We start from the raw sequence: 22,961 nt of genomic DNA on the forward strand, positions 1-22,961 counted from the left end.
AATTCTGGCTTCTCTCCCTCCTCCACAGGTACTTTTGTCAACTTATAGATGGCTTGGAGTACCTGCACAGCCAAGGGATTGTCCACAAAGACATCAAACCAGGGAATCTCCTGCTAACAACCGATGGGACGCTGAAGATATCTGATCTGGGTGTGGCAGAGGTATGTTCCAAGGTTGCACACACAAGTACTCTCCGTGCACTCTGAACATGCTGCAGGAGTTCTGCTTGCTGCCAGTTCAGTAGTGCCAGTGGTCCAGCAAACTAACAGCGTTACACTCTCTGCAAAATGTTCTTGAGTTGTAAACACTAGAGGATGTCAGGAGTGAGGTACTGTCCTAGGCAAAACAAGAACAATACAAACCACATCCACTGAAGTGCCTGCCTGCAGTGTGCTACTCTACCCCTCAGCCATGAAACTTAATTGAGATAACTTTTAGCCAGTTGCTCTTCAAGCCTAATCTACCTTGCAGGGTTGTTGTGTGGATAAAATGATAGAGAAAACAATATGTGCTGCCGGGAGGAAGGTGGGATAAAATGGATGAGTACTCTTGTGGAGGAATAGAACCCCAGGAGAACAGTAAAAGTGTTCCACCCTGGTATTTGTGGAAGCCAGGGAATTTTTTTAAAGAATGTACAACCTCAACAACTGAGGATTCTGGAAAAATGGGATGTAAAGGAAGGAAAAACCCAGAAACTCTTTCAAAACTAGCTCTTTTGTGTCCTGAAAAACTAAAAACAATATGCCTTTTGGTATACAGAGCTGGTTCAGAAGGAGGATTCTCTCCTCTATTATTTCTGTATTGAAATACACAAGAGAGCTTTTTCCGGGGTTTCCAAATCACAGGGTAACAAGTATGTAATTTAGGGGGCTCTGGGAAAAGTTAGTGCGGGGGATTGGACGGGGAAGGAACCTCAGATTGCTTACTGGATCTCTTGCAGACTGGATTTCAATCCAAAGAGCACTCTTCCTTGACTGTCAGGGCTTGGTGCAGGGAAGAAACCTGGACTTAAATAACCCACTCCCACACACTGTAAACTTGCACCTTTGACCAGCTGATCCCTCTTCATTATCCCTTCGCAATAGGCATTGCATCCATTTGCCGAGGATGACATGTGCCGGACAAGTCAGGGGTCGCCAGCTTTCCAACCTCCAGAAATCGCCAATGGCCTTGATACCTTTTCTGGCTTCAAAGTGGACATTTGGTCAGCAGGGGTCACTCTGTAAGTCTGTGGGAGCAGAAAATAAAAACAATGGGAAAGACACAGTTCTGCGTGCACGCACACACCCTGCAAGTTTAGGCATATCATATATCTAAGACTGAACCAGGCCATAGAGTGTGGATCAAAAAATCCACACAGTGGGACTGGGGTAAGCAGTGGAGTTTCCTACATACCTATGGGAAGCCCCAAGTTTGCAAACAGATCAGAAAAAAAAATGTGGGTGATTTTTTAAAAAAATCCCCAATAATAGAAGAAACATTTGTAGCTTTAAGAGATGAATGCTTGCTGAGATCTTACGAGATTGTTCTGAAATTTTGGTGGCCATTTTGCAGGTAGCTAGGCAACTACAATATTGCAGAGCCTTCCATGTCTTGATTTCTCTCAGTCAAAGGTAGAGGGGAGCCAGCTAAAAAGGTAACAGATGGAAAGGAAGCAGGGAAGGAGTGGGGAGAAGAGAGAAAGGTAGGTGGGTGGGAGAGAAGCCAAAAGGAGAGGCTGTTAGGAGGAGGGAAAGTGGGAAAGCTAAAGAATGGGGGGCAGGTAAAGGTGGTTTGGAATGTGCAAAGGAGAGAAGGAAGCAGGAAGGGGGGGAGATGTGGGGGCTGCCTGGAGGAAAGGAGGAGGAAATAGTGTGAGGAAGGGGATATGGGAGGGATTGAATTGACCCAATTTGTTCTGTTGTAATTGCAAGATGATGGGATGGGCAAACTTGATGGACTGTTGCTGAGCATGATGGGGAGGTAGGATTCTGATCAGCAAAGAGTGTCCTCTTCCTGGAATGGTTTTGTGTCAGCCAACTTGGCCATCACCCCACCCTGCCACCCTCACTCTCCCTCCTTCCGTGCTGCTAGAAAACAGCTCCATGGGTTGGGGAAAAATACAGAGGCGAGTAGAGGAACTTAAAGACTTCTCCATTTCTTTCCCTCCTTTTCAGAAGGAGAGCAGAGGACACAAACAAGAAGGGAGGGCCACATTGCTAAGTCTCCATAAAAGCCCATGTTTGTCACTCAGTGCTGCATGCTTTCTTTCCTCTTCACAGATACAACATTACAACCGGCCTTTATCCCTTTGAGGGGGATAATATTTATAAGTTATTTGAAAACATTGGGAAAGGGGAGTACACGATTCCTGAGGATTGTGGTCCTCCGCTCTCCGATCTACTTAGAGGTGAGTGACTCTTGACTGGACCAATTCAACGCGCCCCCCCCCCCTCCGGCTTTGAATGGAAAGATTCCCCCATCCTATCTCCAAGTATGGATGTACTCTGCCCCTAAAACATGTCACAGTACCAGAAAAGAATCTGTGGATGTTGCAGCTCTTCTGCGTGTTCACATGGTGTAGGCTTTCAAAGATCCTTAACCTCAGATCCCGATCTCCCAAGTTAGTTAAGATTCTGAGTTAATGCACAGGTAGTTTTTCATACTTAAAAAAATAGCTGGGGTTAGATTGCTTCATTGTTAACAGCACAGTGGAGACACCCACATTCAAGGGAGGGGTTTCTGTGTACTTGAGGATAGTTTCAGGTATGTAGGTAGGTCGGTCTGTAGTAGAACAGCAGGATTTGAGTTCAATGGCACCTTAGAGATCAACAAGATTTTCAGGGTCTAAGCTTTCTAGCTATCACCTTTGGGAGCTTTGACTCTTGAAATCTTAGACCCTGAAAATCTTGTTGATCTCTAAGGTGCTACTGGACTCAAATCATGCTGTGTACTTGGGATGATCGCCCAAATATGTAGAAATATATAACTTTGTATATTAACCAAATTGGGGGGGGGGGGGCAGCACAGTGGCCTGATGAGAACCAAACATACTCCTGGAGACATAGTATGTTGAGAGTAGCTGAGAGTCAGTAGAAGGGGGGAATCAGTCCAACTAAATCTATATTAAGGCAGGGTTTCCAAACAATCTCCCCTGGGATCAATTCATCATCCATGAACTATTTTTGTTTTATCTACATGGCATGTTCAGTGTGAACAAATAAGTCATACTCTTGAAGCAGCATTGGAGGACCAGATGCTGGGAGATCGAGGTGGCCTGGCTGATTGTTGATGTTGCCACACGGCATCTGTTCAGCCACTGTTAGCAATATACAGAATATTGCTCTGGACAAGAACTCACTTTGGACTGATCCCACAAAGTGATTCTTGTAATTAAGTGCCAGAGTTATGTAATGGGTAGAGTGTTGGGCTAGGATCAGGAGATCTGGGTTCAGATTTCCACATTATCCTGAACTTCCCTTGGCTGCTCTCTCTTGGCCTAACTAAGAGCCAAGCTACAAGAGATGGATTACACGAGGAGGAGCATTTGAAGGGAGTCGCAGTGAGTGGAGTCTCCGCCGGAAGCTGAGTTTTAGATGGGCTTTGTCAATTTCCCCTCTCTACAGAGCCAGGGAGATCACTGCTCAGGTTTGTTTATTTCCTCTTCACCTCTTAGAAGGGGAGGTGAAACTGACAGAGCCATCTGGAGGCAAAGAGGAAATTAACAAACCCTCTGAGCAGCAATCCCCTTCACTCTGTAGAGAGGGGAAAGCCTTCCAATCTCTTTTAAAATTCAGCTTCCCGGCTAACATTGTGACTCCCTTCACGTGCTCCTCCTCGTGTAATTTGTCTTTTGTAGCTTGGTTCTAACATAACACCATGTAGGGAGATGTTGAGGATAGGAGGAGGAAAGGAGAACCACATATGCTTCTATGAGCTTCATGAACGAAAGTACACAACGTAAAAAAGTACTAGAAAACTGATGGTAGGCAAGCTCTGTTGCTAGCTGTTAACCTTAGCAAAGGATGGCGTCTCCATGTTCAGAAGCTTGTTGGATACTGTTGGGTGGTGGCATAAAACTTCCTTTTATGACCTGCCTGTGGACCTCCAAGAGGTATCTGGCCGGTAGTGGTCAGGGACAGAATGCTGGAATGGACGGGCCTTTGGCCTAATGTTTAAATAGGGTCCTCCATTTGTGCAGCTGAGGTGGCAAGGCACTGGCTGTGTAACTTCCATCTCTATAAAGCAGCAGGTTCTGCTTATAATCAGGTGTGCTTTCAGAGAGGAGGTTTTCCAAAATGCAAAGGGAACAGCTGTGGCGTCAGAGTTTAAGAGTGAGGGTTTTTTTTAATGAGCATGATCATTTGAAGCTTAGATCCCCAACAGAGCCTTATGTAAGGCGAAGAAGCAAGGCCTGAAATGACTGTACTTTTGAGGACACGGCTCGGCTTCCTTCCCAGCTTCCACATGCTGGATATCTATCACTCAGAGCCTGAGCTGAACTGTTAATAATGAGCCTTCTGCAGTTTTTTTGTTTTTTATATAAAAAGCAACCAAAACATTTAAATTGATGTTAAGCATGTTGGGTCAACAAAACTGCATCTTGACGTGTCTGTGGCAGCTTTTTGGGGTGGTCGAGGAAGGAGCCTTTAAAATAGGCTGTGACAGGTTTGGGCTGCAAAGTTCAACACGAAGAGGCAAGCGCTGTGGGATGCTGTTCCAGAAGGCAATTCCTGAATGTTCGTGGGGGGCGGGGGACCCTCAATCTTAAAGGCCTTTGGGGTCCTCCTCCAGGATTAAATCTTGCTTTTACCTGAACAGGAAAGATTATAAAAAGAAAAGAGATGGGAGTATGCTGAGGGAGGGGACAAAAGATGTATGGTATAAGTTTCTGGAAACGAGATGAGGCAGAGGATAGAAGAGTGGATGCTATGTTGGATGAACACACCTCCAAGGACTGCTCTATTCTTGGTGTGTGTTCGAAAGGTTCTTTTGCTTCAGCCAACAGCACTCATGCTGTGTTTCTTCACAGCCTCTGTCAGCAGTAGAAGCATGTGTTTGAATCTGGAAAGCTTTTGTATCCCAAGTTTAAAATAGAGACTAGCAGATTCCTACTTTGAACAAAACCTCAGTAGAAATGAGCATACCTTGATTGGAAAGAGAGACCTTCCCCTTGGTCTCTGGAAGCCAATTGGATGGCTGTTTTCCTCATCACAGTCTCAGATCAAGAAAACAAAAGGGTCCATATTGAGGTGGGCACGAACCAAAGCTCATTACGAACCGGGCCATTTTTTGGTTTGCGAACCAGCATTGGAGCTCATTTCGGATAAACTGCGACGAACCGTTATGATTTTTAGAGCGCTTCGTATGGTTCATTTTTTGGTTTGTCACTGCAGACAGCCTGGCACCCTTTCTGCAGACCTTCTGCAGCCCCGGAAGTGACAAACTGATGAACCAAATGAACTGGGCATGTTCATGGTGGTTCATGACAGACGACGAACCATGAACCACAACGAACCGCCATTTTCCTGGTTCGTGCCCGACTCTAGTCCATATCTAATTGAACATCATCTCTCATGCACCCCTCCCCACAGTGACCAAACAGATGCCTCCCAGAAGTCTGCTGGCAGGTCATGGATGCAGCTTCTGTCTTCTCTTCTGTCCTCCCACCCCAGCAAAATGTTAGTCAGAAGTTCACAGCCTCTGAATCTGGAAATCCCATTTAGCTGATACCTAATTGCTGTTAGCTGGATGTTTCCTTCCCCTGAATTTGTCTAATCTCATTTATAAAACCAGCCGTGCTGATGTCCAGGCACTGTACTAGTTCTGCATTTCCAGAGTTGTGCTGTAGGTGGCAGCACTTGTACAGGTTATATTGTCAGCCCTGAAAATTCGCTTCTCATTAGCATGCTTGGTATCAACCTTATTAAGAGATCCACCCCCTCTTCCCAGTGTGCCTGACAACCAACCATACAACCCCACCCCCCACCCCCATCAGAGAGCCATCTGTAAGGCTATTTTGGTTTTTGAAAAAAGCTGTGCATGCTTTTCTCTCTCACTTTTTGGTAGGTTCAATATCTTAACAGACTCACAGATCATTCTGTAGATCATTACGTAAAGCGTAGCTAAGAACTGTTCTCTGGGCAGCTGGCGCCAGATCTTTTTGCCAGACTGTGTTTGTTACATTTTTAGATTTTGAAACCTCCTTACTTGAAATGCTCAGGGTAACGGTATGTAAAAACACAGGTGTGCACACACCAACATGGGCGAAATCCTTCCCCAGAATAACATATGTTTAAAGTATTGCTGTTAATAGTAAATGGGCTGGCTCCTGTTTAGAGGATGAAAAGCACACAGCAGGGCCACCCACAGGCGAGGGATTCCTCAGGTATGCAGAAAGAGAAACAAGGGCAAACCCTCCATCGTGGTCTTACGAAGGCCAAATATGCTCCAGGAGAATATTGAGTAGTTGAGTTGAATAAGGAGGAGGGGGCATAATGCTGCTCAAGTCCTTTAAGGCTTAGAGAGGGGAAGATAGAGTCGGATTTCTGATTTGTCATCTTGTCCCCTGCATCATTCCATGCCACCCCCAGCTTGATAAATACAGTAATAATTAAGTGCTGTCATACCTGGCTCATGATGACCACTAAAGGGGTTTTCAGGGGATTAGATGTGCAGAAATGGTTTGCTGTTGCCTTCCTCTGCATAGCAACCCTGGTCTTCCTTGGTGGTCTCCCATCCAGGTACTAACCAAATATGAACACTGCTTAGCTTTAGAGCTCTGACAGACTTAGGCTAATTTGGGCTATTCAGGCTGCAAAAATACAGCAGTGAATTGAAATTACATCTGTACCAACTTTATCCCCACTGGCAAATGCCAGCCTGAACAGAAAGAAATTTATCGTCTTTCCAGAGAAGGCTTTGCCTGAGCCTCCAGCACGTTGCTACATGGTGCAGGGGGTGCAGTGTTCTGGGGGTCTGTCGTTCTTGGCAGTAGGCAACTTCAAGAGCTCTTGTGAAGCCAATTGTTGACAGCATCCTGAATCTGAAACTGCAGCAGAGGTCCCCTAAATCCAAACTCCAGCTCAAACTGTTTGCCGTGGGAAATTGACTAGCTCCAGAGTCCTCTGTGAGGCCCAAAGGACCCACCCACAGAAACGGCCCCCGGCATGTCTGCCTAATTTTGCAGTTCTGGGCTTGCCTCCTTCCACCCCCCCCCCTTTCATTGGGGATAGATAATTGTACCCGGGTGTGACGGTGATGGGGATGTTCGTTTACTCTGGCTGCAGAGATGTAGCTGAATTACTCACCCTCAAGAGGGGGCAGCCTGGTGCCTCAGCCCATGAGTCACTGCTCTGGGCTTGCCTCCTCTCCAATCAGGATTCATGCCCAGGTCCGTGACTCATGCAGACGCAAAAGGGATGATAAGCTACTGGGGAGGGGGAGGTGTTAATTCTTAACACTCTCCGTCACACACTTGAAGCTATCCTTTTTTTGGCTGTAGAAGGAAATTGTGCCTCCAATTTTAATTCAGAAAAGAACGCGCTTCAGCATTTGGGGAAATGCCACCTTCATGTTTGTATAACAGCCTTTGGTGTCACTGTTACTCCCTTCTCTGTCAATTGCCAGGCCCACAGTTTTGAAGCTTCTGGTCTCCATCCCAATTAGAACTGACTTCTGACATTTGAAAAAGATACAGGGTCAGTCCCCATGCCCTTCACTCTAAGCACAGGTATGTTCCAGTTAATCCGGAAAAGCTCTTCACTTTCCCAGAAATCTTTTATTTTTTTAACAAAAACTGCAGAGCTGTTCAACTATGCAAGGTTCCAGGTTTGGTTTCAAGTGCTCAGAGAGGGTGCCTTGTTGCAACTTACTCTCTTTATTGCCTTTTTCCACCTGTCTGTGGAGACCAGCTGGGATAGCTGGGAGAAGAGATTTCTCAAAGATCCTCACTGCTTGGACAGTATGGCACAGAGAAAATGGGAAAGTGGCTTTGGTGCTTCTCCCCACCATGCTGCAGAGAAAAATCGGACATGCTGCCAGGGTTCTTAGGAATGCAGGGGTTCAATCCCTGTGTAAGATCCTCTGACGACTTACATGTCATCCTGTTTTCTCTCACTGAAGGCTGAACTTCCATTCTGCCAGGGACCCTGAAGGATAATGCAGGAGGGCCGGAGTAGTCTTGTGGGTTGCTTTTGGCAGGGTTTTGTTGGGCTTCAGATTTCTCCATCTAGTAGATGTACCAGCAGTCCGACAGGCCTAAGGCAGCTTCACGTGTTCGAGGCCAGCAGGTTCTTGCAAGCCCCTTTGTACAGCAAGGGGCTGCCTCTTGTGGCTCTCTGCTTTTTTGCCAAGCTTGCTTTTCTCTTTCGTGTCTCTCCCCCTTCCCAAACGAGGGCACTTACCCAGTTGGAGCCCTCTCTTCCTTTCCCAGGAACAGATCAAGCAAGCCCCATGGCTTTCCAGAGCCCCTTGGACCGAGTGGCCTGCATTAGTGAAAGGTGTGTTGGTCAGAACTGAAACAGGAGCTGTGCATTGATTGTAGGAAAGTACCAGTGCCACAGCCACGCATTCGTACTGCCTAGCCCGGGTTTCTGTCCCCTGAGGAAATCTTGGTCCAATATCATTAGAAAAAGTATTTAAAATGTTCTTCTATTATTGTATTCAGTGCCATCCCCCCTTGTTTTCCAGAAGGCCTCCTTTTCTCCAGAAACTTTACACAGCAGGCAGAGACCTGCAGCAAATGGTGTTCCTGTCTGTCAAGACACACACACACCCCACACCTCCACCCCGCTCACTTGTCCTGTGCCGCTCTTGTGACTAGACATGGGCACGAACAGCATTACGAACAGAAAAAACCCACGAATAGCCCGTTCGTCTGTTCAACAAGCCGGCAAGCCTAGGGCCTTTCAGTCAATTCCCCTGGCAACGGCAGGGACTGGACTCTGTCTGAACTCCTTCTGGCTTTCCTTCTGGCTTTAACCCTTCAAAGTACTTCCAACAGAGTCCCGTTTTTGCCACTGTGAAGAGAAAATGACAACAAAGGGGGAGACCCATACATCATGCCTTTCCTGGGGTGCAATCTCTCTGAAACTTGGGGGGTCTTTGGAGGACAGTGAGGACTATGTCCCCTGCACATTTGGTGGGTATTGGACATTGGGAAGGTCAGTTTGTGGGGTGTTTAAAGGGCCCTGCCCCTTGCACGTGGCAGGAAAGGGCCCTTTAAACTATCCCCCCTGCCAGCTGATAGTTTAAAGGGATCTTTAAGGGGCCACGAACAACAAACATGTTTGTGAACAGGGTCATGTTCGTCATTGTTCGTTGTTCATTGTTTGTGGATGACAACAAACAGCTTGTTCACCCCCCCCCCCCCATTCGTGTCCATGTCTACTTGTGACTGCTTGTTCATGGGGGGAGGGGGAGTGGCTTAGTGGTAGCAAACGTGCTTTGCATGCAGAATATCCTGGGTTCAATCCCAGGCATGTCCTGTTTGCTGTGTTGTGAAAGACCTTTCTCTGCTGGGGACCCTGGGGGAGCTGCTGCCAGTTGAGCTAGACAGTATCGGACCACTGTGGTTTCCTTCCATTCCTGTGCCCCTGCTGGGGGGAGGTTAGCTCTTGAGGTAGAGGGGGAGTTCTCCAGAAAGAGTGAAGGAAGGGTGGCTTGGGGGCTGGGGAGGGGCTGTCGTCACTACTTTTATTGCTCTCTGATGACTCCACTGTGTAATCAAAAGGGAAAACGCTTGCCTTGATTTGGGCAATATTTGCCTACTACGAAGTCATAGCTGGTTAGTTGACAGCATCCGGATCAGTGACTCAACTGTGGTCACTCCTGCATGAATAACAAAGATGCTCCCCAACTTCCGACTTGTTTACTCTCCTGGCCCCCAGTGATCCAACGACGCATGTTCTAAAAAGCACGTGCCTGCTCGTGTTGTCTGTCTGTGCCTCTCTCTCTTCTAAATCAAATCTCTGTTATACCATAACATGCTTTCTTTCCAGGAAAAGTGCCTTAGCTGCCAAAGCACACGCAGAATGGAGTCTGAGTATTTCTCCAAAAGCTTTCTTCTTTGCAGTCAGTCTATTTTGATTTTCAGCTTGGGCTGATGCTTTTCTCCCAAGTGTGTCTCCCACCCGTACCCTCATGCAAAGCTACCAGCGGTCCAGTTGTACCCCCCCCAATCGTGGCTGCTGGTCTTTCCATTCACTCATACCGTTAAAGGAATCTTTAAGTCCTGGGCTGCCTGTATCCTTGGAAACCCCAGGAACAGGGAAAGAGTGGAATTGTGCATAGCCATGCTCTTCAGCTCCAGTTGAAATCTGGCACATGCTTGAAAAGTACCATACAGGTCTGGAGAGAAGCTCTGTCATTGTCCCCCTCTCTCCCACCCCATTTATCTGGCACTAGTTGCCCTGTATGTTCCATTGGCAACCAGCCTACAGAACTAAAGCCCTTTGAATGTGCTGTTCTAGTCTTTTAATCATTGTTCTAGGCAAAACAGCCAGCAAAACAGACACAGGATGTGCCACGCCCACGTTTCCTGCAGCACGCCAGTCCAAAGCTTCCAGCTTTGCTGATAGTAACTGGGGGGAAGGGACCCAGTGTCCTGCTCCCTTCCCTCTCTGTCTTCTGCCAGCCAAATTGTACTCAGTCTGGAGTGCCACCTTGTCCCTGCTTCTCTCCCTTGATGCTATATTTAAAGGCATCTATCTGTTCAAGGAAATTCAAAATAGGCTAGGGATATGCACAAAGGCCACAGATAAAAAGCGACGGCTCCCAGCAGAGATCTCAGTGTGGTGGCAAACCAGAGGGGCTGTGATGGTCACAGAGCTGGCTCCACTGGCAGGATGGTGGCCCTCTCATGCACCTGGCATCCTCCTGTACCCCCTTGGTCTCAATATGCTTGAGCAGCGATTCTGCACCCACCAGCGTGGTCTGGCGCAGATTGTTGGAGCAGGCCAAATAGTCTGGTGTATCACCATTCTGCATGTTTTTGCCAGTGTTGCTGACCCTCAGGTTCGACCATGTCGCTTCGTCGGGACACCAAGTGTCTCTTGGCAGCAGAGCAAGAGTGTATGTACTCTTGAGCAAAATGGAGCAAAGCATCAAGGCTGAGGGTGGAGGTGCACGGAGTGACTCTGTTTGGGGGAGTTTGAAATGGGGTGCAATTAGAAGTAACAGCTCCTCACATCCACCCCAGAGCCTGCATTCATTTATTTTTCTGTTTATCTCTTTCTGTTTTTGCGTTATTCTGAAGCACTCCACAAAAAACTGAATACGGCTGATAAGTGGTGTGTGTGTGTGTGTGTTTAAGTGTGAGATACCTTTTTAATTTTCTGTTAATTCAAGGTGAGGAGGGGCACAACAAGCTGCCTGAGATCTTTCAGTTCTCTCTGTAGCCATTCTTTCCCTTCCTGTTCACTTGCACTCCAACCCAAACGGGGCTCCATCCCTCTGGAAGAGCCCACCTGAGGCTGTGCTGCAGGCTTTATCCTCAAGGTCTTTCAGGCAGTCCTCCAAAGCATTTCTTTTCCAAAGGTCTTCAGGTTAATGTATTGCTTTTAGTGAGGTTTTTTGGTGGGGTTTGTTTTGGATCTTACTTTTTAATGTTGGAATAATTTTTGTTTATGTAAATTCTGCTGTATTGATACATGAGCTCTTTGGGGACTCAGTAGAAAGCAAATGCTTTAGCTAAATGGCCCCTTAACTCTGCTCTGTTCAAAGCTGGCAATGCAGGTAAAATCCTTAATGCTTATTTATCTTTCATTTAGGTAAGATATTTCTGTCCCATCTCTCCCAAGGTGATTTATGTCCCTTCTGGTTGACCTTGCCATAATTTTTTCATGATTTTCTTAATAGCTGGTGGTTGTCTGTACATGTGCCTGGCTCTTCTTTGGCTGTCCCTTGGAATCCTTTCAGATAATCTTAGGCTCTTTGAAAATGGCTCCTTTTTCTTTTGCCAGAAGCTTGAGGGGGACAGTGCTTACTGTAAATGGTGATTTTTGCAGGTGGGCTTTCTCGGGTGACTTGGGCTGCTTGATAGTGCCTGAGGTCTCCAGCTTGGAGGCAGCATCTGCTTTTGATTTGTGAGGGTTTTCATGCCTGAAAGGTGCCGCAAGATGAGCTGTATGTAAGAGTCAACTCTTGCCTTTCTCCTCCACCATCAAACTTAGCCTTGCTCCTTCCAAATCATTTAGAGCTGGCTTTGCCACTCAATAGTTAAAAGAAAACACCAGGTTGTTACTCTGTCTGTTTAGGCCCTGTCTTTTCCTTCTCATCTCTTGAAGTCCAGAGCAAATGATGAATTTTCCTGGGTTGTCTGTGTGGCTGAAAGGCCAGTGCCGAGTGCAGGTCGTGGTGATGCAGATCCTGTAGCATCACAAGAGTACAAGAAGTTGCCAGTCTCCCATCAGATCTTGTCAGAGCTTTATAACATGCAGAATGGAAGCCCTAGGGGGCAAGACCTTCTTCCACATGTGCTTGTAGTAGAAAGGGCACAGTGGAGCTTCTTGCGCCCTTGTGGAGCATGCTTCAGGCCTTAGGTGTTCTCAGGTCTGGGAGCAAACAAGAGGAGCTTGGCTGTCCATCTCTTTAGTGACCTCTTCTTTTGTGTGTGTGTGTGAGAGAGAGAGAGAGCTCATGCCAAAGACACTCCAACATAAATGTAAGAGAGGTGTGTCTGTGTTGCATCCCACAAGCTTGCTTTGACTACTGGTGTATGGATTGAATAGTAAAGCAGCTTTTGAGGTGCAGACAATTGGCATATGTATTGCTGCACTGGGAGAGGCACAGAAGTATCTCAGCTGCACGCATTGGGAAGGGCAAGAGATTTGGAACTTCTTATGTGTCTCTTGATTCTCCTTGCTCACCCATTCAGTGCTACCCTTGGGCTGAGTTCAAATGCCATAGAGATTCTCCTGGTTTATAATATCAGGCTCTTTGTTTTCTGTGTGACAACGAGGAAAATGATTTTCTTTACTTTCATTTTATCTGAGGAAGTGAGTTCTGACTCATGAAAGCTCAAACTGGGATAAATGTTGTTAATCTTTTAAGGTGCTACTGGACTTCTGTTTTGTTACTCATGAGCACAGCTGCCCTGGCTTAATCCTGGCATGTTCCTTGCCACATTGCAGGCCAAGATATTATCTGGTTCCCCTGCAGGAATGGCCAGGTGAAAAGAGCAAAGGTGACAGAACCAGCATTTGTTGAGGCAAATCAGGATTAAAATTATTTTCTGTGAGCCAAATCCTGAGTTCACAAGCTGTCCCTAGTTAAAATAAACAGGATTCACATTAAGTCTGATGTGAGCATTGGGATACTCACAGTGCATCTGCTTGAGAACCTGTCTTTTGTGACAGACTTGCAAGGCTTCAGTCCAACCTCTTCTGCAGGCTCTTTATTAAAGTGAGGTTTCGGCTCCCGTGTTGCAGAGCTTCATCCAGCACTTGGCATTCTAGGCCACCCTGGCTTCTGACAGGATCCTCTTCCTGGCACGGGCCATTCGTATTCCACTTGGCAGGGTAGATGAGTGACCCCCGTACCCTTTTTTTCCCTTATAGCACCTACACCATGCCTCCCTTAAGTTTTTCTCCCCCCTTTTTTTCCTTTTCTAGGAATGCTTGAATATGATCCAGCCAAGAGGTTTTCAATACAACAGATAAGACACCACAAGTGAGTGTTTATTTTCTTCCTTCTCTTTTCATATTTTTTCCTTTATCCATTTATTTTCTACTTTGTAAAGGGGTGGGCAAAAGTCCAATAATTTATTTAAAATACTTCTGTCCTGCCTTTCTCCTAGGAACAGGATTCAAGGTGGCTTACAACAAAAAAAATTAAAACTCAGTTCAAAACCAAAACCCGTATAAAACTGACCTATGACAGCCCTGTGCCATACACGGGCATCTAGCCCATGACGACATACTTTCAGATTTTATAAACAATAATTCAGTCTTGCAAAAGTTCCTGGAAATTGGAGGGCTCTGTCCCAGCCACCCCCGGGAAGCTGTACCATGTTAAAGGTGGCCAGTGAACAAGCCTCAGCCATGGGTAGACATTTGCAGCAGGAAACTGATAAAAGGGCCTGCAGGGACAAGCAGAATTGCTACTCAGATTGGTCTTTCTTGGTCTTGAAATGGTCTTTCAAGTAGGACAGTCCCATAGGCTGAAGTGTTAAAATCATTACCGTGTTAAATGAACACAGAGGCAAACAGCCGAAACAAAGATGTAAATATTAGACATTACAAGCGTAAAGCATTCAACCCTGATCAGCTGTCACATTTTGAGCCAATTGCTATTTCCACATTGTCTTCAAGGGCAGCCCCATATAAACGATGTTACAGTAATCTAGTTTGGAAGTTACTATCGCATGGATCAGCATGGCCAGGTCCGCTGTATCCAGGAATGGCAGTAATCTCTCTTTTAATGTAACTTTAATCTCTCTGTTAGATGTAATTGGAATAAAAGCCTTACGACTGGCCCCCTTGGCCAACCAAACCAGCACTAAGGGCAGCTTCAGTTCTAGCTGCCTGTGAGGGATGGGTAGCATAAGGGCCACTTTGGGGGCTCAGGGCATAGGCAAGGTGTGGGTAGGGATTCCAGTCTCTTCGCTGCCGCATCTAGCCAGATTCACTTGTTTTTCCAGAGATACAAAGAGTAGTGGGTGGAGGGGAGCATAAGCAGGAAGTAACGCATTTTATGTTGTATCCAGCCGTGTGGTTTTTAAAAGTCCTCAGGGTATCTGTGCCAAGACATAAAACTAATAAAATATATGATTATATCAAGAGAATTGTGGAGGAGGGGAGAGAGCAGCTTTATTGTGCTAACCACTGCATCTGTAGTGTTTCAGTGAGCTTCATCTATTACTTTACAGTCCTGCAAGGTAAACACTGTTGCTATCCCCAGATTGCAGGCAGCAACTGTGGATGACTGGTGGCATTCCTGAAGGCACATGTTTGGGCTCACAGCAGAGGCACAGTTCAGTCAAGAACATCAGTCTGGCCATTGCCACACCTAGCCTTGAGCCAGAGCAGGTCTCCCCTGCCCACGGTGCGCTCAGGAGTGCCACTAACGGTCCCCTTGGCCAACCAAACCAGCGCTAAGGGCGGCTTCAGTTCTAGCTGCCTGTGGGGGATGGGCAGCAGCTGCCCGTGGTTCAGACCCAGATTGTTTCCGAGATAGGCCGGACTGGTTTACTGCTGGTGCATAGGGCCCAGAGCTCCCTGCTAGCTGTACAGTCGAGATTTAACCCTGTGGTTATATACATGCATTAAACATTCAATGCCTTTCTGAGAATATCTTTGATGAGGTCAGAGCAAGGTCTGTCCGATCCCATTGTTGTGTTGCCAAGGCTGGCTGGCTGGCTCTGGAAAGCCTACACGCAGGCCACCGAACTGATTCTTTTCCCCACATCTCCTTTTTGAGGTAAACTGCCTCTATACCTGGAGGCTTCCTCCCCAGTCCATTATAGCAGCAGGCATATGTGCCTGTGTCTATGGTGACTGCCCACCCAGCTGAGTCTACTGCATTTGCCTGGTTCAGTTCCTGTTTCTCCACCCGCATGTTGTGCGGGTGTTTGGCTAAGTCGGTTGGAAATGAAGAGCTGTTCTTGCAGTGTGGCTAGATCAAGCAGGAAGAGATACGGGCCCCCCGGGTAGGTGGAGAATACCTTAGAGATGGCTGTTTGGCACCAAGATCGAGCACCCACCCATCCCCTCTTAAATTGGGCAGAGCTGTTCACTCTTAAGACTTCTAGCTCTCTCCTGGCACTGAACTAGTATGCACATTTCTTGGTACTTTGCACCTATTATCTGAGCATTTCTTCCTGTTTTGCTATATTCACTCTCCTGCCCTCTCCCCCTCTGGGAGGGTCAAAAGAAGCACCCCTAGCTGTGCTCTTCATTACCAAACGTGCCCTCCTGAGGCAGGCCAAGGAAAAAAATAAGTGACTGGTTGGCTCTCCTTCCCCAAGCCGTCATTTTATTTGCGCTTCTCTTAAGCGTCAAGTCATGACTGCTGTGAAGATGAGTTCAAAAGCATGTTGGTGATCTCAGAAGCCAGAGAGGAGGTTTGAATATGCTTTCTGATGTTGGTGGTGGGGCTTCATTGCTTGTCCCCATATCTAGCAAAACCAGAATAAATAGTGCATAGTAAGAAGATTGGACAAGTGTTCTGTTTGCATAACATACAGGTTCAGAATTTTGGTTGCCTGGAGGTACAATTTTTTTTAGCCCAGTGGCCTGCCTGTTTCTAACAAGGAAATTGGCTGTCTCCCTGGGCAAGTGGCAAAAAGTGCTCCAAGGACACTCCCCTGCTTACATGGGGTGTAAGGGGAAATGGGGGGAAGACCGTGAGGCGCCTCGGGTCTGCTAGGAACTCTTTCTTATCTATTAATAGGTGTGTACTCTGCCTGCCCTCAAGGTGGGGAGGGGGCAGAGCAGGAGTTTGCAAGTTGGGGCTGGTCTTGAGTGCTCTGCTGCGGCACTTGGCAGGGCTAAAAGTGATGGCGTGGCTGCAGAGCATACTCTGTCTGTCTCATGCACGTGTCTCTAAGGCAGCTTGCCTTGCCCGCCCCTCCCCCAGAATGCATTGCACTTCATTTATTCAAGCACACATTTGCTGGGCTGACCTGGCTTTCTCCCGAGCAGAGCAAGAGGAAGTGTATGGGTGGGGCGGTGCTGTAGCCCAGGAGGGTTGGCGCAGCATTGGGAGAAGGGAGGTGTGTCCAGTGATAGTGAGAGCACATCTGCACGTTATGGGGAAGGACCCTCTTGCTCAGCCTCATTTCTTTATCTGTGCTGTGGATTCACCAGACAGCCATAGGCAAGGCAGAATTCCCCACCTACAGGACCAAAACCAGTGTACCTTTTTACAGGGTAGTTATGTCATTGATGCTGTAACCCAACCACTGAGCATTTGATGGAGGAGGCTGTTGTCACAAGGAAGCATGCAAAATATGTAGCTCAGAAGCCCTTTGGGCAGTCAGTTCACTGGCTGAAAATGGTCTCCTGGCAAAGTCTAAAATAAAGTCATATCCTAACTTGAGCAACCAAAATATCACAAATGCACAGTATGCAAGCTTTTGGATTCTTCAGAACACTTCATGAGTCCGGGTGTTCAGTTTTTAAAAGGAGAGACGGTGGGGAAAGGACCCCCATCCGTAGCGTTTTTCTTCAGATGGTGAGGCAGTGAGTGGCCTGCGCCTGTCAAGGTGGGATCTGAGACCAACCCTGGAGGTGCCGTGAGGCAAAACCGCAAGGGAATGGCCTGCCGCCTTGCTTCACAACCTTTTGAATGTTTCCAAAAAAATTGTTTTGTGGCTGGAGCTTTTTCAGCTGTCTTCGTTTACCCTTCTGCTAGCTTTCCTCAGAATTTCAGTCTCTCTCCCCTTTCTTCTCCTCATCCTCATTAGCATGGATACATATGGAAATGTTTGGATTTAATCTCCCAGAGGCCTGGAATCAATACTGCTCTGCAGGTTTCTGCTGTTATCCCAAACCTATTTTTACTCTTCAGTAAGGAGCACAAGGAGAGAAGAGGGCAACCGTTTAAAATAGAGCAACATTTGAAGTCCAATATTTTGGTACTCTGCAGCATCCTCACCCTTTTGATTACGCCCTTTGTCCCATGCTCCTTTTCTGCAGATTCTTAACGTGTCCAGTGAAGCTGTTGACATGATTGGTTTTTAATGGATTGGTTAAAAAACAGAGCTGATCTTGAGTTTTAACCTTCACTGATGATTGGGGTCAAACTGACCCTGAGATGTAGGAGGGAGATGATACAACTTGTGATTTGCTGTAAATTGCAGCGTTCAAATGTGGGATGCTGTTAATTTTAGCTCCCCTGACACTGAACAGGAAAGCGAAATTGACAAGTAGGGTAACGTTGACCGAAGTCTGTTTTCCTAATGTTCTGGTTTCCTCCCTGCCTCCCTGTGTTTGCTGCTGTTTTACTCCTATGCTGTCCAAGGGAAATACCTAACGAAGTATAGATCTTTTTTTTCTTCAGCAGTTAATATCCCAGGTATTAACTCAGTGGCATACTGCCGCTGAACGTGAAGGTTCCGTTTAAATATCACAGCTAACTATTATTAACTTGTTTAGTCCTTTCTGTTGAACTAGATGGGCCTGTCGTCTAACTTTGTGTAATTCAGCATCATATCCAGAAACTATAAAATGAAGAACAGGCTGGAAGAAAGTGGTTCCTTTTTCTTTGAGAACACTAAAACCATTTTTGAGGAGGTGACAATAGTCATCTACAGATGTAAAGCCGAGGAAGAGGTAGACAGGGATTGGGGGTTAGACAAGAACAAAAGTTCAAGAATTGCTGTGTGAAAGGTGTAAGGCCAGAGGTTACTAACGGTTGTTTCTTTGACACTGCCCTTGGGTTTTGGCCTGCAAGCCAGTGTCAGGAGCGCAGCGCTTGCTAGCAGCATGGAAGACCACTCTCTCTGGCTTCCAAAGTGCTGCCATAACAGAAACCCCAGAAAAGGGGTTATGCTTGGGTTATGACCTTTGCATCTGGTGTCTGTCCTCTTTCCTTGTCTTGGGGATTGATGGGATAGAGCTGGCAATGGTCTATTAGTATGGAAGGCTTTTAAAAAGGAATCCACAAGTCAACAAGGCTTAGCTATCAAAGTGGAGCTTCCATGAACAGGAGCAGCGTAACAGGGAATGCCTTGAAGCTGTTGACACCATTGCTCTTTGTCAACTCCTCTGGCCCTTGGGATGGAAGCCAGCACCAAGGTTTACCACGGAGCTGGCTGACATGAAGAGGGCTAGAAGATGTCTAGAAAGACACTGGCAGAAAACCCTCACTGAAGCTGATAGAGCTTGCTACAGAACACACTGGTGGATCTACGAAGCAGAAGTGGAAGTGGCAAAGAAATGTTATTTCTCGACAACCGTTGCGTTGGCTAGTTCATGACCCTCCCAACTGTTCAGGATATCCAAACACCTTCTAACCTCTAAATCTGAACCTTTACAGTCCCAAGAACAGACAATTAGCTGTGAGGTCTTTGCTAAGTTTTTCACTGATAACATAGCATGAATACGCTCTAATCTAGATGCTAGATGCAATGCAAACAAGATAGGAGAAATGCTTAATACACCATCTGGCCTACATTTAGACTGCTTTGAACCAATTACAATGACAGACCATTACAGGATCCTGGCATCTATGAAAGCCACTACTTGTGTACTTGATCCTTGCCCAGCTTGGTGTAAAGATCACATAAGTGAACCACTGAGATCTATTGTAACTAACTCAGGGCACTTTCCTCTGGCCACTCAAACAGGCAGTGATCCATCCAATAATTAAAAACCATCCCTAGACAAAACTGATGTGGCCAGTTATCGCCCAATCTCTAATATGCCCTTTCTGGGCAAAGTGATTGAGAGAGCAGTAGCTGACCAACTCCAGATCTTCTTGGCGCTCTAGACCCTTTCCAGTCTGGATTCAGACCAGGGCATGGGACAGAGACAGCACTAATAGCGTTAGTGGATGATCTCCATCTGAATATAGACAAAGGTCATTCCTCCTTATCGCTCCTCTGGGATCTGTCTGCAGCCTTTGACACAGTAGACCATGCCATCCTGTTGAGGCATTTAGAAACAGAAGTGGGCATCAAAGGATGTGCCTGAACTGGTTTAAATCGTTTCTCATGGAATGGACTCAGAGGGTTGCCGTTGGAGATCAGCTATCTCCAGAATGGGGACTATCTTGTGGGGTTCCGCAGGGCGCAATCTTATCTCCCATGTTATTCAACCTCTCTGTAAAACCTTTAGAAGAACTCATTCACAGCTATGGAGTGGGATGTCATCAGTATGCAGATGACACCCAACTCTCGCTATCCAGGTCCCCACAGGATGCAATAGAAATCTTAGAGTGCTGCCTGACAGCCGTGGTGGAATGGCTGAAAAACAACAAATTGAAATTGAATCCAGACAAGACTGAAGTGATGCTTGTTGGGAAGTCAGAGATCTTGTTGGGAAGTCAGAGATCTTGAAATACATTGTACTCCCACTTTCGATGGAGTTCATCTGACCCTTGCAGACTCGGTTAAGAGCCTAGGGGTTATACTGGATCCAGTGCTACTACTAGAAAAACAAGTTAAGGCAGCTGCAAAAAAATGCTTACTACAATTTCACTCTAGTCTGTAAGATGGCTTCTTACCTCAACACGGCTCACCTGGCCACCTGGATCCATGCTATGGTAACATCAGAACTCGACTATTGTAATGCACTATAAATTGGTTTCCCATCTAAGTTAACTAGGAGGCTCCAATTGATGCAAAATGCTGTGGCTCGACTGTTAGCAGGAGCGAGCAGGAGTATGAACATCACTCCCATCCTACTGTCACTCCATTGGCTACGTATCAGTTAACATGCTCAATTCAAGGTATTGGTTATTACATACCAAGTTCTTCATGGCCTTGGCCCAGCATACTTATGAGATTGCCTCACTCCTTATGTCCCTCCACAGCAGCTTCGCTCATCTGAACAGGGTCTCTTGTGCCAGCCTGCACACAAGCAAAATCAACAGCAGCCTGCACATGGGCTTTCTCTGTGGTAGCCCCCACCCTATGGAACGGTCTACCTGAGGAGGTCAGGAGAGCCCCCACTCTCCTGGCTTTCCACAAACAATGCAAAATCAAATTCAAAAAGGCTTTTTACTCAGACAGGAAGGGGAAGTATTGTAAGGAGGTGGTCTCAAATGCTTCGCTAATGAGTTAGGGACCACCACATGTTGCCTTGCATATTATCTGTTGCTCGAATATGTACTCCTATACTTCCTGTGCTTCATGTTATCTAATGTCAGTCCTAGAACTGATTATGTTCTGTTTCAGCAATTCTTCCACTCTTGTGTTGGGTCCTTGCTAATGCTGCATCTTTGTAAAATCCTATGACATTGTTGTGGAAAGGTCCTTGACATTGTATGGGAATGTCCTTGATACTGATTGTACTAATCTCACACTATGTAATCTGCCTTGAGTCTGAGTGAGAAAGGCTGACAATTAATTAATTAATTAATTAATTAATTAATTAATTAATTAATTAATTAGTGGGGAAGAGTACCATGGTGGCTCTGGCTCTGGGAATGGAATTGGTGGCAAAACTGTGGAGAGTGTGATTGAGTGCAGAAACTGCCTAAATCCATCTAGTGCCTTGGGAGAGGGGTTGCGTTGGGACTACACAGCAGACCCATGGGAAAATGGGCTTGTGATGATCCCTGCCCTGAGGATCTGTCATCTTGCCTCATTTCTCCTTTTAGCTGGTTTCGAAAAAAACACGCACAGTCGGAACCTCTGGTCCCCATCCCTCCCAGCCCAGAGACCAAGGACAGGTGGAGGAGCATGACGGTGGTCCCTTACCTGGAAGACCTGCACGGCTACAATGAGGAAGAGGAAGAGGATGACTTGAAAGAGGATTACTTGGGGGATGAGATCATCTACACTCAGGACTTCCCGGTACCAGGTAAGAGAGCACCAAGAGATGGGTCACAGTCTGCTAGTATTGTTGGTGGGCTCTGGTATAATGGTGGGGGTGACTTTGGGTGGAATGTTGATGTCCCTGAAATAACTGCCTGGAACTACACAGCTCTGTGTTACTTGGATGGCTGGGCTGCGTAGCAGACCTCTCAAGGTGTCATCAGGCAGCTCCCCCCACCCCTCCACGGTGCAGTCCAGCCATTGCACTAACCTGTGACGAGAGGTTATGGAGTTCACACACAGCTGTAAGGTTTAATGCGTCTGCTATTTCAGGCTGGTGAAAACAGGAATGTTCTGTGGTCTAAAGTATCCTTAGGTAAACCTTACCACCCACCCTGGGCTGAATTGGAAGCTGTGTCAAGTAAGCACAATGAGGGCCCTGCTGTGATGATGTGATTGGGAGTCCCATGTGTGCTTCCCTCAAAGGCTTAAAAACAAACCCTGACGCTTGGATAATATGGAGGCTGCTCACTTCTCAGAGAAAAGAGGCAGCCTCCGCTGCCACCATAGAAACACAGCGGTAGAAAAACAGAGAGCCAATCCTTTCTCTGCTGCCAGAGATAGGAAGGGTGGAGATCGGTCTGAATTCAGCCGCTTGCTTCCACATTCTTGTGTAAATGCTGGGAAGGCTAGACAGCATGGGTTTAAGACAAAACATATTTCGGAGAGGGGTCACCAATATCTCCCCTTCCTTGAACCTGGCACAGCCTCATGGCTGTTTAGGGGCAATTACGTCCAGTGCACAACTTCTCCTGCTGTATCCCTTTATCTTCTGCAGAGGGTTCTTTTTGGCACCTTCCTCTCTCTTCCCCAAATTATTTTGAAAGACAGGCTTTTAAAAAATAGCTGTGTTCACAGTGGACTGAGCATCTGTCATGCTGAATTCACAATGCTTGCACTTCTCCCTTAAGGTTATTTTTTCATTTTGTTGAGTGCACTCCTTCCTCCACCCCAGTTGCTGATGGCAGCCTTGCTGAAAAGATTCTGTGCAGAAGATGGGGTTGGCCTGAAAAGGGTCCTTGGAGACTTCTTTGCTAGAGCATGCTTGGATGGGGAGGAGGTGTCAAAAGAAGAGTGAATGGGTAAAATAGAGAGGGGGGTGGGAAATCCAGATTTCTCTGTAGGTAGTCCATGCTGACTCTGGTTAGCTGGTTGGGCCTTTATAGTTTAGATGTCTCCAATACTAGTTCCTTTAAAAAAAAAGACCTCCCTTTAGCATTGAACAAAGCTGTGTGCACTCTGCACTTTAAAAGGTTAACACTTTGTGCCGAGGAAAGTTTAGTTTAGTGAGCGTGTGTGTGTGTGTGTGCTTCTCTGGTTTGGCATACTTCTGCTTTTGCCAATGGGGAGATGGAACTGGGCATCAAAGGAGGTATGTACACAGGATACTGAAGTCTGCCGCAGTCACTGCATAGCTTATTGAGCTTCCAGTGTTTTAACAGGCATTAACCACTCATTTAAAGAACGTGTTTTTTCCCCAGCTGCAAGGGCTAGAAAC

General features: G+C 46.6%; 1 protein-coding gene across 1 annotated transcript in view; it reads left to right on the forward strand.

The window, feature by feature from the left end:
* Positions 1-22,961, forward strand: part of STK11 (serine/threonine kinase 11) — a 76,926-nt gene that overhangs the window by 34,570 nt on the left and 19,395 nt on the right. The window contains exons 4-8 of the mRNA XM_054980050.1: positions 29-161; positions 1,086-1,222; positions 2,262-2,389; positions 13,593-13,650; positions 21,247-21,449. Coding sequence (XP_054836025.1) covers positions 29-161; positions 1,086-1,222; positions 2,262-2,389; positions 13,593-13,650; positions 21,247-21,449 — 659 coding nt within the window. The remainder of the gene's footprint in view (positions 1-28; positions 162-1,085; positions 1,223-2,261; positions 2,390-13,592; positions 13,651-21,246; positions 21,450-22,961) is intronic.

This window comes from Eublepharis macularius, chromosome 5, assembly GCF_028583425.1.
Source record: "Eublepharis macularius isolate TG4126 chromosome 5, MPM_Emac_v1.0, whole genome shotgun sequence".
Lineage (NCBI taxonomy): Eukaryota > Metazoa > Chordata > Lepidosauria > Squamata > Eublepharidae > Eublepharis > Eublepharis macularius.